Source organism: Emys orbicularis, chromosome 2 (genome assembly GCF_028017835.1).
Source record: "Emys orbicularis isolate rEmyOrb1 chromosome 2, rEmyOrb1.hap1, whole genome shotgun sequence".
In the NCBI taxonomy this organism is placed as follows: domain Eukaryota; kingdom Metazoa; phylum Chordata; order Testudines; family Emydidae; genus Emys; species Emys orbicularis.
Window position 1 is genome coordinate 85,654,885 of NC_088684.1, and position 14,420 is coordinate 85,669,304.

Sequence of the window (14,420 nt, forward strand, 5' to 3'; positions counted from 1 at the left end):
ACCACTCTATAGTGGCTACTTCAGTCCCACGACTAGATCCTCTGATCCAGCCCACCCTGCTCCTCCCCCACTTCACTTCTGCTGCACACAGATGCACACCCTTAGCGCAGTCCACCTAATCCTGACTATAGCCCCATCCTATGCATTTTGAAACTGCACCTGCTATGCAGAAGGGATCAAGATTTTTTCCTTGCTGCGGACACACACACTCTTGTCCACACAATGTAAAGCAGACCTCTCAACAGCTTCATGGATTATGTTTGTTTAAATCTACTGCAGTATTTTAAGGCATGAAATAAGCTTAAAAACACCCACATTTCCATAGTATAATTCAGTTTCATAGAACTTTATATGGTCTCCATAAACTGTACCTACAGCGACCTTGAGAAGAGACCCAACCATTAGAGACTAAACATACAAGCCTTTAAAACTGTAGCTTCTAATGTCAAATATCTGTGGCCTCAAAGAGGTTCATAAAGCAAATACTTATGTCCCAGAGTGATTTAGAATAAAATAATGCTATCCAGCACAGCAGTCTGAGTAAGTCTTGATGTTTGCAGCTCCGAAAAGCTTTTGGCAACAGAGGGACTCCGTTGGAAGTGGTTAGGGAACCTTGCTCCACTAGGCAGTTACGTCTTGTACTTATTCCCTTTGGGGATTAATACCGTTCTTGGAACAGGATGTGTCTTTATCTATGTGCATCATTCCACTAAGATTTAACTTTTTGATGAGTCTGATTGCAATATCTTCTATGGTACCTTTACTACTTTGAACTGGTGATTTTCAGTTCTGGCTTATAGATCAGTATTAAATTCATACCTAGATATAGTTACTATTTCCCAACATATTGTATCATTTAAATGATGTCATTTTGGTTTGAGAGACTAGAATAGTAACACATTTCTCTTTCTACAGTTGTTCGAATGTGGTAACACAAGGATACCCTATGAGAATTCTAAAACAAAATCTTGTCAAATTACATGCACCAATTAGACAAACTAAACTGAGCAAAGGCAAATTAGTCTGAAGCCAGGAATATGGCTGCTTTGGCTTGAAATTTTATATTGAGACATTTTGCAGCCAAGAACATTTAAATGACTCAGTCCAAACTAATGTTGCAGGGTAATAAGTTATTGTGTGTACTGTATATAAACCATGGGTCAAATCTTTTTTATGTCATTTAGGACTTCAAATGAAGTTTGCCTGTTAGGACTGAGCAAGACTGCCAGCTTTGGCTCATTATGAATAAGTAGACTAAATAATCCCATAAAATGTGTAAATAGGTTCTCTGTGTCACTTCAGCATTTAGAGAAGCATATTACTGAATGATACTGCACTAAAACTGGCACTAAAATAATCTTTTCTTTAGATGTAGCCTGTTAATACATTTTTGCCATTCGTTCCTGCAGCCAGAAAAAGTATGGTCTGCAGCCAAAAATGGCTTCAGGATTTTAGTTTACTTTGATTACAACTATTTCAATCAACTTGTAATTATCTGTGAAGAGGGGTTTCAAACATATGAATTGCTAAGAGCAGTCTTCTGTAGTTATTCTCGATGAAACCTTGTGTATACCTAAATTACTACACTTAGGGATGTGTGGTAAAAACTTTTCTGTAACACCAGTAATGGGAATTCTGGTGCAAACCTCAGTATATCCTCTGCCAGGTACACCAGGCAGCCTTTTGTAACTTGACAATTGTCAAATCCATTGTCAGCAACAGGAGTTTGGAAGTCATAGCTCTTCTTGATTCTTGTCAGTGGAGTCACTGACGCCTTAGTTATCTAGTTTATTTCATCCTGTCATTGTTCTGGTCTGCTCAATGTATTATTAGGGAAATGGACATTGCTAGAAAGAGCTGAACCACAACACAGTGCAACCTGAGTTTCACATACCTGTCCCCTGCCTCCCTCCCCCATGTATTTTTTTCTCAGTGAAGTACCAGTGGAGTTTAAAAGTGAGGGGGAAAAAGGAATTGGCATTTTAAGCCTAGGATGGGGGGTTTTCTCCTCAGTTTAATTTAGACAGGCATCTGTCTAAATTAAACTGAGGAGAAGCTGAGAATGACCAGGCGGGTGATAGTAAAGAGAGCAGTGCGAACACTGTTGGTGAAGAGGGTGCCCCCGAGATTCTAATTTGAAGTATAATAATGGTCTAAACTCTGCTGCTTGCCTTTCCAATTGCTTTGTAGACAATGGGGAATACTTCTCTTTTGTGTGCTACTCAACACAATACAAGCTGATTTGGCCAAATTCATCCCTATTTTTGCCCCATAACTTCAGTGGAGTTACACCAGGGAATTTTGTCTTCACTCTTTGGATTGGTAACACATGTTCAGTCCAAAAATATGCTGGCTTCTTTGTTATCATCTTTGTCTCGTGATTTTAAAGCACAATGCCATGATATGATGCAATTCAGTACAAGAGGCCAAAAAGGCATATGAAAACTGCCAGAACTGTAAAAGCGATGCCTCTCAACTAACACATACTTTGGATGGTTGGCATATGATTTTTTTCCAAAATGGAGTTGGTATATCTGGATATTTTCAAATATATGGATATGCACACTTGTCAAGGTTTCTTCCCCACTCTGAACTTTAGGGTACAGATGTGGGGGACCTGCATGAAAACTTCTAAGCTTAACTACCAGCTTAGATCTGGTTTTGCTGCCACCACTCCCAAGTGCTAATTCCCTTCCCTGGGTAGCCTTGAGAGACTTCTTCACCAATTTCCTGGTGAACACCGATCCAAACCCTTGGATCTTAACACAAGGAGAATTTAACCATCCCCCCTCCTTTCCTCCACCAGTTCCTGGTGAGTCCAGATCCAAACCCTTGGATCTTAAAACAAGGAAAAATCAATCAGGCTCTTAAAAAGAAGGCTTTTAATTAAAGAAAAGGTAAAAATCATCTCTGTAAAATCAGGATGGAAAATAACTTTACAGGGTAATCAGATTCAAAGAGCCCAGAGGAACCCCCTCTAGCCTTAAGTTCAAAGCTACAGCAAACAGTGATAAACATTCTAGCAAAAGGAACATTTACAAGTTGAGAAAACAAAGATAAACCTAACACGCCTTGCCTGGCTGTTACTTACAAGTTTGAAATATGAGAGACTTGTTCAGAAAGATTTGGAGAGTATGGATTGATGTCTGGTCCCTCTTAGTCCCAAGAGCGAACAACCCCCAAAACAAAGAACACGAACAAAAGCCTTGAAAGTATCTTGTCCCCTTATTTGTCCTTTGGGTCAGGTGTCAGCCAGGTTACCTGAGCTTCTTAACCCTTTACAGGTAAAAGGATTTTGGAGTCTCTGGCCAGGAGGGATTTTATAGTATTGTACACAGGAGGGCTGTTACCCTTCCCTTCATAGTTATGACAACACTAAACACAAAGAACCAGGCCAAACATTGTTAGAAAGGTATTAAGGCTTTTGGTTTAAGTTGTAAGAGCTTGGGGGAGGGGAAACTAGTCAAACATGCAAATTCATTCTGCATGCCCCTGTCCAAGGTTGGAGGCCTAAAGCGAGCTTAACTAAACTGATGAGAGAAGGTAAAGAAGTGAAAAATATATGAAGGCAAGAAATAAGAATACCGAGCCAGTTTGTGTTGTCAATGATATCAATGCAGATCTGAAGTAACTCTATTGATCTCAATGGACTTCAGATTTAAACCCATGTTACTGAGATTAGAGACTGCCTCATTAGGTTAAAAATCAAGCACAGATGTTATTCAGTTAGGAATAAATTAAACACTTGCAGTCACCTTTGCCCTTACAAAAGTCTTTAAAGTATAACTTCACAGTATTTTAATGTCATGATGAAAGCAAAAAAATTATAATATGAATCAGTAAAAAGTGTATATTCCATTCTTTAATCTTGTATCCTGTGTGTAGAATTACCTAGGTAACTTTCAGCAAAACTTTGTGGTGCCTGGTTCTTTAACTTTCCCCTCTCATTACAACACATTAGTATCATTCTACAAAACTCAACCAGGAAGGGCCAGGGAGATTTTTTAATCGGGAGCTATCACATGATGCAGGTACTATGAGAACATGGAATTTTTTTAGCTAAACCTTCCAGAAGAGTGTAAGGCCATGAGTAATTTACTTTTTTGAGATGGAGAACAAGAAACAAACTACCCAAGATAAGAGTGAAAATGCAGGATTTTTCATTACTGTCATCTTTAATTAAATGTCACATTTGCAAGGCAAAGTTCTTACCAAAACAGTCCTAAAACACTGGAATTCACAAGTGTTATATTTATCAGAGACACAGGACTACAGGCAGCATATCTCAGTGTGTAATTAGGATTTGATCACGCGCTGTCACAAACTCTTCCCATTTTCCACCCTGGCCTAAACCATGGAGGTACACTTCCCTCACTATTCAAATGAAGATCACCACAAATAGCAAACAATAACCAACACTAAGGCCATGTCTACACTTACCAGGGATCAACGCTGCTGCGATCAATGAAGGGGGGGTCGATTTAGCAGGTCTAGAGAAGACCAGCTAAATTGACCTCAGAGAGCTCTCCAGTCGACTGCAGTACTCCATCAGAACGAGAGGATTAAGGTAAGTCGACGGGAGAGTGTCTCCTGTCAACACAGCGCAGTATAGACACTGCAGTAAGTCTACCTACGCTAGGTTGACTCCAGCTACATTATTCATGTAGCTGGAGTAGCGTAATTTAGGTCAACTTGCCCCCGTAGTGTAGACAAAGCCTAAGTCAGTACTACAAACACATTAATAAACTAAAATTATTACTACCCTACACCTCTTCATTATGTTCACCAGAGTTCGAATTTGTGGTAGATACTACTTTTTTTCCCTTCAATGTAAAAGGCCTTGTGAGTGATTCGAACAGCTGGAGTCTATACATTTGCGATCTCCAATGTATTTAGACAAAATGTTTACATTTCACCCACACAGTATCCATTGTAATTACCACTGTAGCCAGTCAATATAATGATATACTTTTGCCCTGCAGTGTTCACATGTTCCTATACAAAAAAACAGCCAGGTACATATCATACCATCCTGCCAACATCTGCACTGGGTTGAATTTCACCTTCATTGCATAATATTAGGTGTCATATGTACTGTACAACTTAGGCGCAATAGGTAAAATTTCCAAAAGCACCTAGGGGAATGTCTATACTGCAGTTAACCACCCAGGGCTGGCCTGTGCCAGCTGATTCAGACTCAAGGGGCTCAAGCTAAGGGGCTGTTTAATAGAGGTCTAGACGTTTGGGCTCAGGTTGCAGTCTGAGCTCTGGAACTCTCCTACCTTGCAGGGTCCTAGAGCCCTGGCTCCAGCCAAAGCTCAAACGTCTACACCGCAGTTAAACAGCTCCAGTGAGCTGGCATGGACCAGTTGCGGGTTTTTAATTGTAGTATAGACATACCCCAAACCCTAAGAGACCAAGGAGCATGAAACTCAAGGACCTTCAGTGAGTCTTAGGCTCAAAAATAATTTAGGACCTTTTGAAAATGTTACCCAATGAGCAGTGTTAAGGGGCAATTAATTATTATTATTAACGTTGAATGTCCTTGCTTTTCAGATGTTAGTGATTTTTGTATAACAATGTTAGAAAGAGAAGGAAATGGAAGCTCGCCATACATTGTGTCATTCATGGGCCTGATTCTGATCTCACCTACACCAGTGTAAATCAGGCCTAATTTTACTGAAGTCAATAGATTTAGACAAGTGTGAAACTTGTATAAATTATGGTAGTTCTCTTCGGTGGTTAATTTAAATAGAGATGGAACTGCTTAAAATGAACAAGGCAGGTTTTTGATGGAGAGCAAGGATTGGGAGTAAGGTCCTTTGGTCAAAGAAACTTTTTAGTACCCTTCTTATCTTTTAAAACTGTATAAATATTAACCCCCCCGTGCAAATAATATACATTCACTTTCAGGAAGACATTACATTTCTAAGATTCGGTTAGGACTAAATTTTTTACAAATATGTTGTAAACGCTATCAAAAGGGATTTGAAATAGAACAGCTACACAACTATTATCACTCTTATCAATGCTATATGGCACTGATATCATACAGTACACTGGCTATCCTACTGGAAAAGTCCTTTAACAAAGACGCTTCCAAACAATTAAAAATTGTTCAGTAAACTGTGACCCTGGATCTGCCTTCAGTGTCAGAAAGTTTTTAAAACCGAAGAACGTTGATTTTTTTTTATTATTCCATCTTCAGAAAGGAAACTTGTAGTTTAATTAAAAGTGTTTGTTTTACAGAAGTATAAATGTAATGAGTTTTATGAATTTTCTCAGATGGATAATATTTGACTTTCCTCTTTCTACAAATACTTAGCTGAAAATCAACCAAGAGTACCACTGGGGATACCACAAGAAAGAACTCCCCTGCAGCCATCACAGCCAAGAACACCGCTGCAGCCATCACAGCCAAGAACACCGCTGCAGCCATCACAGCCGAGAACACCGCTGCAGCCACCACAGCCGAGAACACCGCTGCAGCCACCACAGCCGAGAACACCGCTGCAGCCACCACAACCAGGAACACCGCTGCAGCCACCACAACCAGGAACACCGCTGCAGCCACCACAACCAGGAACACCGCTGCAGCCATCACAGCCAAGAATAGTAATACAACCACCACGACAAGGAGCCCCTCTTCAGCCATCACAACCAAGAACTCCCCTACAACCATCATTACCAGGTTCAGCCACTTTACCACTTTTGCCTGGATCAACGGGGATCATTATGGAGTCTGGACAGGCTGGTCCTCCTGGCACAGTTGTAATGTCAAGAAGTGGACGGCCGAAAGGCGCAGATGGTCAGTATACCATGCCCATAGCTGAAGGATATGCAGGAGCACCAGGTGAGAAAACTGAAATGTTTTCCAAGGGATCACTTTATAATATTTGACCCCAAAGCCAGTGTTACTGGACTTACGTTATGTTGAAGTATAGAACACATAGCTCTGCTAAGATTATAGACTAGCAGGGTCTTTCATCAATAAGTAAGACAAGCTGAGCTGTCAGATTCCAGCAGTGAGTTTGTTACTCTCCACACAAAGTGACATTAAAGCTGCCCTAGGTGCAGGGGGCATATTGGGGCTGGCTACGGGATAGAAGGTGGCAGAACTGGAGTGTGATGCACGTTGCCAGTCCCCTGCAGGATATGAAATGATGCTTAACTGGCATATGTTAGAGCTGTTATATTAGAACAGCCTTTGGCTAATTTAATTTGCATGATGTCTATTTTGGCTGCAGCTGGACACAGGACCAGAGGAGACATAAAGAAGGCCTCAAGCCAACTTCGCCTCCCTGGCCAAAGCTGCATCAAGCATAATCTCAGTACAATTGCTGTGTAGTCCTCAGTTGTGAAACTATGTACCACTAGGGTGGCTTAAAATAGCCTGTTTTGCCACAGTACACACAACAGAGCCGATGCACTGTAATGGGGAATGTGGTCCCCTTTGCTATGGCTGCTACTGTTTTTTAACAGTCTTAGTGGTATGAGTTTCTGCCATCTGATACTATGCACTTGTTGAAATGAGTTACTATTTCATAAAAAGAAAAGAAAATGTTGGTAAACTGTTGTGATATTTAGACTATGTTGTACTCTTATTCACTGTGTAACATCACTTCTTCTGTTTTGTAGGGTATCCAAAATCTTCTCCGCCTTCTACAGACTCACAAGGTAATCCAGTTGTTACCTAGGAATTCTTTGAACAACTATTCACTTATTTCATAAATAGAAAATTCTAGTAGGGTGAAATTGCAGAGCAAGAATGTGGATGCTTTTAGGGCACAGGCACAGTTCTGATCTCTTTATACTGGAAAGAGACAACCACCAGGGATGATCGCTTCTCCCCTTTTTATTCACACTAACACTCCTGTCCTGGCTGAGAGGATGTTCAGGGCACATGGAGCATGAGAAAGTAATGGAGAAAGTGGCACTTAATATATATTTAATTTTTTTCTTTCAGTGCCTGGAAGGTCACTACTGAGAGAACTAACTGAAAGTTATGGGTCATTTTCAGGATTTAGCCTTAAGTTTACAGGGACTCTAACACTGTCCTGCCAACCCCAAGTGTTCAAAAATAATGAGTCAAGCCCCAAAAAACCATAACACTCTTTTCATGAAGATGCTAAAAATCAGATTTAAAAAAATAATAATTTGGGGGTTCTTTTTATTTGCCTTCTGTTTTTTGAACCTTGAAGGGTTCCTACTTTTTTCTGCAACCATCAGGGATGATAATTTATATTTTTCTTTTCAAATGAAAACTTAGATTCTTACATAATCATATGATTCTAGAAGCTGGAGTTTTAAGAAAAACACCAAATATCACAAACCTCAGTTTGCAACACTATTGTTGACTTAATTATCCTATTTTAAACAAGCACATTGCTTACCTATTTTACCAAGAATACTTTAGATTATTAAAAAAATCCAATTTACTTTTCATTGTTTATGCACTTTGTTCACTTTTATTTATTTCTCTCCTCTTGGGCAATGAAAGTCAATGAAACCAATTTCACTTTTGTTTAGACTCCTTTTAACTTACAGGCTCTCAGTGCTGCATGTCTGGGTTCCAAGCACTATGTCGGTGTGTTGACTTAAATGAACTAGTTTAGTTTATTTGAACTGTTGTAGTTTCTGTACATCACTATACACCAATACATTTGGATTACAGAAAGTGTCAACCTTTCAATAAATGAACAGAACTTTAGTTTAATTAGCCCAAATATTAGTTTGCTAGGTGATCTGACTACCCTATAACCTTTAAGAAAATCTCTTAGTTTAGCCCTTTTTATATCTAAGCAATGAATATTGTTATCCTGGATCAAAGTGGATCCTCCTACACTCTCTTCACAGAGAATGATTTAATCCAATTCTTGTTTGAAGAAATGTCAGCAACAGATAAAAATGAAACATTAGAATTTTATGGCCTCTGAAGACACTTCCTTAGGACTTAGTTCGCTGGGGCTAAGAAAATTGCAGACAAGGCATGACGAATTGGTCTGGGAATTGACATGAAGACAATTGTAAGAGTTCATGCTACAATCTTGAGGTTAAAACTAACTGATTAGAAACTTGTATTTGGGAAGTGTGGGGTGGGAACAATAAGCAATAGGTTAGGGTTCTGGAAAGGGATAAGAAGTAAAGGAAAAAAGTATTGGTGTGAACAAAAGCCATGATAAACGTCTAGACTTATATATTAAGATCATAGTCTCACAGTGGTTTTTTCCTTGGTACCGGTATTTGCATTTTATAGACAACAGTGTTTTCACTGGCTTATGGTTAAATTGTATGAAACATAACAGTATAATATGCTTTAAATGTTAAAGATGTTGAGATACATAAATAACGTTTTATTGTGGCAGCCATTATTTGCACTCAGGAAATATATTAAAGGAAATAGACACCACCCAAGTAGATCTATCTCCCAGCTAGAGAGGTAGATTTAGCAAAGAGATTTCCTTTGCTAAATCTCTTCACTTTTTCTTCATTGCCCTAGACTATGAAACTGAAAATAATTGTATTATTTACATTATATATACACACTCAATATGTAACAGCTTCCATCTCAAAGTGCCTCACAAACTCAGCTATCAGATGCACTCATATAACACAGTGATGAACATGATATAAATGCCTGGGTGTAGATCCTCAGTTGATGTTAGTGGAGCTATGATAGTTTATAACAGCTGAGGATGCACCCTGGTTGTTAGTACTGCAGTGTACACATACAACCATCACTGAAAGGCAGCCACCTCTGGGCCAGATTATAGCAAGCACCCTACACAACAGCTGGGGAAGGAGTCATTTTGGTTAAAGACAGTGGTGCAAGCTATTACTCCAAGGCAGTGGTTCTCAAACTGTGGGTCGGGACCCCAAAGTGGGTCGCAACCCCGTTTTAATGAGGCTGCCAGGGCTGACTTTAGACTTGTTGGGGCCAAATGCCAGAGCCAGGGCCCGAGCCCCACCACCTGGGGTCAAAGCCTGAGGGCTTCAGCCATGGGTGGTGGAGCTCAGGTTACAGGCCCCCTGCCTGAGGCTGAAGAAGCCCTTGGGCTTGGGCTGTGGCTCCCCCACACCCAGGGCGGTGGGGCTTCGGCTTTGCGGGGGCCTCCCACACAGACCCAGGGCAGTGGGGCTCGGGCAGGCTCAGGCTTCGTTTCCCCCTCCTGGGGTCATGTAGTAAATTTGTTGTCAGAAGGGGGTTGTGACCCAATGAAGTTTGAGACCCCCTGCTCCAAGGTGTCATCAAATCTTTAACGTCCATGCAGAGCAGGACCCCCATTTTTAATTTCTCATCCAAAGACCCACATCCAGTCAATTTTATGTACAGAGTTAATATCTCAACAGAACATAGGGCTGAGCTGGGCCTTCTTGTATTTGAATGTGTGCTTCCCAGAATAATAGGTTTTTCAAGCCTGAGACTTAGATTACTAGACCATCCCACCCAGCACACTCTTAACTTCTGCTCCTGTATAGTTTCTACAGTGTTGAAAGTGTTATAAGTGCCGAGTTGATGGCTCTGCTCCAGTCCCCTGGACTGGTCTGATCCTCTTCTTGGGTAATAATTTCCATATTTTCTGTATCATAGAATTTCATCTAACCTCTTCAAGTTCAAGAATATCCATTGACATACAACTAACGGCTAAAGTTCAAGTTCACCTGTAGTTCAATAAAAATAAAAAAAAAATCCAAGAAAATAATGCTTTGCACTTGCATACCACTTCTTATCCAAAGCTCTTCAAGCATTTTACAGATGTTAATGAATTAAATCTTACAGGTCACTTATGAGGTAAGGAAGTAAATGTTAGCTGTATTTTACAGGCAAGGGAACTGAAACAAAGAAAGATTAAATGATAGGATCAAAGTGGATCCTCCTAAGCTCTCTCTATACAGAACAAATTTAGTTAAATCATTGTTGACAGAAATAGCAGCAGCCGATAAAAATGACACACTATAATTTTATGGAGTCTGGAGCCATTTTCTTTGCTCATTGGGGGTTGAGAAAATTTCAGACACAGGCCATGACAAATAGGATTGAGAAATTATGAGAAAGAGCTTGTAAGAGCCCTAAGTCACACAGCAAGTCAAGGACTGAGCCAAGAACAGGACTTGGATCTTCTGACTCACAGTCCTGTGCCTTAACTATTTCCTCTCATGCTTCCATTAACGCAGTTTGTGAAGATTGCATACTCATACTAGGGTTTCACTGAAAGCTGATGTTCCTTTAAAAAGAAACTGTATCCAAAGTGCAGTATTGGATACAGCTGAGCCAGTGGACACCATTGATCGTGAACACCTTTTATCCTTCGAAGTATATAAATAAAACATTCAGATATTTCTGTATGTAACATTAGTTTGATTCTGAATTGTTCAGACTTGTCTAATACCTAGCTATCATGAATTTCTCCAGGTTGTCTTGAATGGCAGGTTTTAGGAAACCTTTGGTATAAGTCTATGACATTTATTAATAATAATTATTAAATATTTATATTGTCATAGTGTCCAGAAGTCCCAGTTTGGATCAGGGCTCTATTGTGCTCAGCACTATACAAACACATAATAAGACATGGTCTGTGCTCTGAAGAGAGAATGTATTGAACATAAAAACTATCCTGCCATTCTTTCTGATTATGGATTGGAAAGTAAAATCCAATGTTTTATTTTTCTGTAGCATGGAGTTTGGGTCCTTTGGTGGGATTATCTGGATATATCTCATTTAATCAATTCCCTGCCACTGCAGGGGCCTTGGGCACTGGTGCACCTTAGTCTTTCCTGTTCTCTGCCTGTGGCACATAATAGTCTAGTCCCCCGTGGGCTGCAATACTTTGGTTTAATGTTGGTGGTTGGGTTTAGTGTGCGGGTGCTGAGTGGTGGTAGCATGTGATATACAGAAGGGCAGACTAGATGAACTAGTGGTCTTTTCTTGCTTTAAATTCTATGACAGTGTCTGGTTTTTGTCCAACACTTTAGAACTTTTTCTTTTCACCACTGATGGTGACAATACTCTGGTTTGTATTCATTTGTATTAAATCTGTGAACCTATCTGAGGTAAATAATTTCCCTGTATTTTCCTTTGCACCATTAGCTGTTTACTGCTGGTGTTTACTTGTTAGTCTCAAAGGAAGAGCTCAAATCACAAAAGCTTGTTGCAAAGATGTTGTTTTAAGAATTGCTGACGTCTAGGTATGTGATATTTGAAGAGGAATTGGGTAGGGGGTATGGGTATTTAAGGAGACTAATAAGTAGATGACAGTGTGCATTCTGTCCCCTTGAACTCAAAGGTGGGATTTGGAAGAACATAAAGGACATGGGGGGGGGGGGGCGGGCAATGTTACTAACAGACCCAGGGGAGAAACATAATTAAACTAAGCAGAGAGAGTGTTTTGGGGGGCCAGACTTCAATGGCAAGTGTTACTTACAAACAAACCCCACCACACCCACCACCTCAGGGCCAGACCTTTAGTTGATGTACCTTCATTCATTCAGAGGAGCTACACTGCTTTCACCTGATTTTCCTCAAACTATTTATGACTTGTCTGCATGGCACCAGCAAAGTGCAGTAGAGCAGTGTGATTTGTAAAGCACACTAACATGCTGTGCTCTAACTGCCCTGGGTAGACCCTACTGGCGCAGTCCAAAAGATACCTAGTTCACATTAATATAACACCCCTCTGGCACTCTTTGCCATGCCATGTAGACAAGCCCCTAGACTTACTTAGGGGCAATTTCAGAGGTGACTCTAAGAGAGTCTATGAGCTGTAACTTCATCCTTCCAGGACCCACCATCTGAAAAGGAGTAAGTTACACTTCCATAGACTCAGACAGACTCTCACACACTGACTGACATGTAACTTACAAACTTATGCTTCCTTTTCTATACTGTTCTATACATGTTCTTATACTATCCTCATCACTGTAGTATCTGAGTGCCTTCCAGTGCATTAAGCAGTTTGATAAACATCTGTCACATGTGGTTCATGCTTTCTATGGGCAGCGGGTATAATAAACCAGGGGAGGTTAAGCCGGTGGCAGCGGACGCCCGGTTGCGGGTTTTGGCGGTTTGCACTTGGGAAGTTTTTGCTTATTATTATTATTATTATTATTAAAAGCTCGGGTTCTTTAGGAAGAGACAAGAGCTCTTCCCACAGGGTGGCTTGGGGTCTCAGGAGGGGAGGCGGAGCTGGGGCAGCTTGGGCTGATCACATGGGGGGCAGGGCTCCGAGTGAGCCGGGGCTCCTCCAGCTGCGGAGGAGTGGAAAGGTGGGGGCAGGCAGCTAGGCTTCCCGAAGGAAGGCTCCACCCGCCCCCATGATTCTTTCTCTTATCTTTGCCGTGGGGGAAGGGAGAGGGAAATGTGTGTGATGTTTTGGTTGTGGGGTTTTATTTCATCTCTGAATACAGCCCATTGAGTCTTGAGGAGTCAGAAGTTATTGTAACTTGCATGCTAAAAAGCCAGAAGAGAAGAGTGCAGCAAGAGCTGCAGGTAGAAGACAGGTGTAAGTAGATGTAAGCTAAAGTAGGTCACCCCAATATTTTAACTCCATTTTCTTATGACTGACTCCTCAGCATACAAATTACATCAACTTAGATTCCCTTATACACACTCATTTCCAAATAAGTAGGTGTAATTAGCCCTACGGGAGTCTAATTGAATTGACAGGAGCATAAGGAACGTTAACTTGCACATCACTCCGAAACTGACTGAAGGACTTTCTTGCATATGAGAACCCTGGCTAACAAACTGTACTGCCTGCATTTTTATTTATGCTTTTCTTTCTATTTTTGTAGTTCCACAATGCAACATGCTTTTATTTGAGATCTTGAGTTTTCAAACCGGAAAGTCAGACAGAGAAATTAACTTTAATCTTGTGGGGAAGAACAGAATTGGTAGGTAATGGCGTACGGTGGAGAGGTCATGTTCCACCTCTCCAAATGCTGCTGTGAGGGCCACTGACAGACTTAAGTGACTTGAAAGGTATTAGGTCTGGGTGTGATTCGCTGCAGTGCCTTCTTTCCCACTCTCTCTTCCCACCTTCTTCCACTCCCTACCTACTAAAAAACTCAGTTGTCTTCTTTTCCTATTTCTCTTTTGTACCGTATAGTTAAAACTCTAAGTAGATGCTGTACTAGGGAAATATGAAAATCTGAAGCAATTTCAGCTGTAAGATCTTTGTAAAGATAGAAATGTTAATCCAAAGAGCATTAGTGCAGAGTGTCTAAGAGAAACAAGACCAGAGATAGTCTTTGAGTGCTGTTGCACAAGTCCAGTAGTGGAGAACGATCTCCTGGGAAGCTCAAACCATGCAAAGGAGCAGGGCATTATCACTGATTGGAGAAGTGAATAAGGATATCAGCTAGGAAGATGAACCAGGCAAAGCTGAGGGAATCGGGCAGAAGGATGGAGATGAGAAAACTCC

At 40.7% G+C, this 14,420-nt stretch overlaps 1 protein-coding gene across 1 annotated transcript in view; it reads left to right on the forward strand.

Moving 5' to 3' along the window:
• Positions 1–14,420, forward strand: part of EMILIN2 (elastin microfibril interfacer 2) — a 63,508-nt gene that overhangs the window by 46,101 nt on the left and 2,987 nt on the right. The window contains exons 5-7 of the mRNA XM_065399664.1: positions 6,326–6,502; positions 6,584–6,853; positions 7,639–7,677. Of these exons, the coding sequence (XP_065255736.1) occupies positions 6,326–6,502; positions 6,584–6,853; positions 7,639–7,677 (486 nt within the window). The remainder of the gene's footprint in view (positions 1–6,325; positions 6,503–6,583; positions 6,854–7,638; positions 7,678–14,420) is intronic.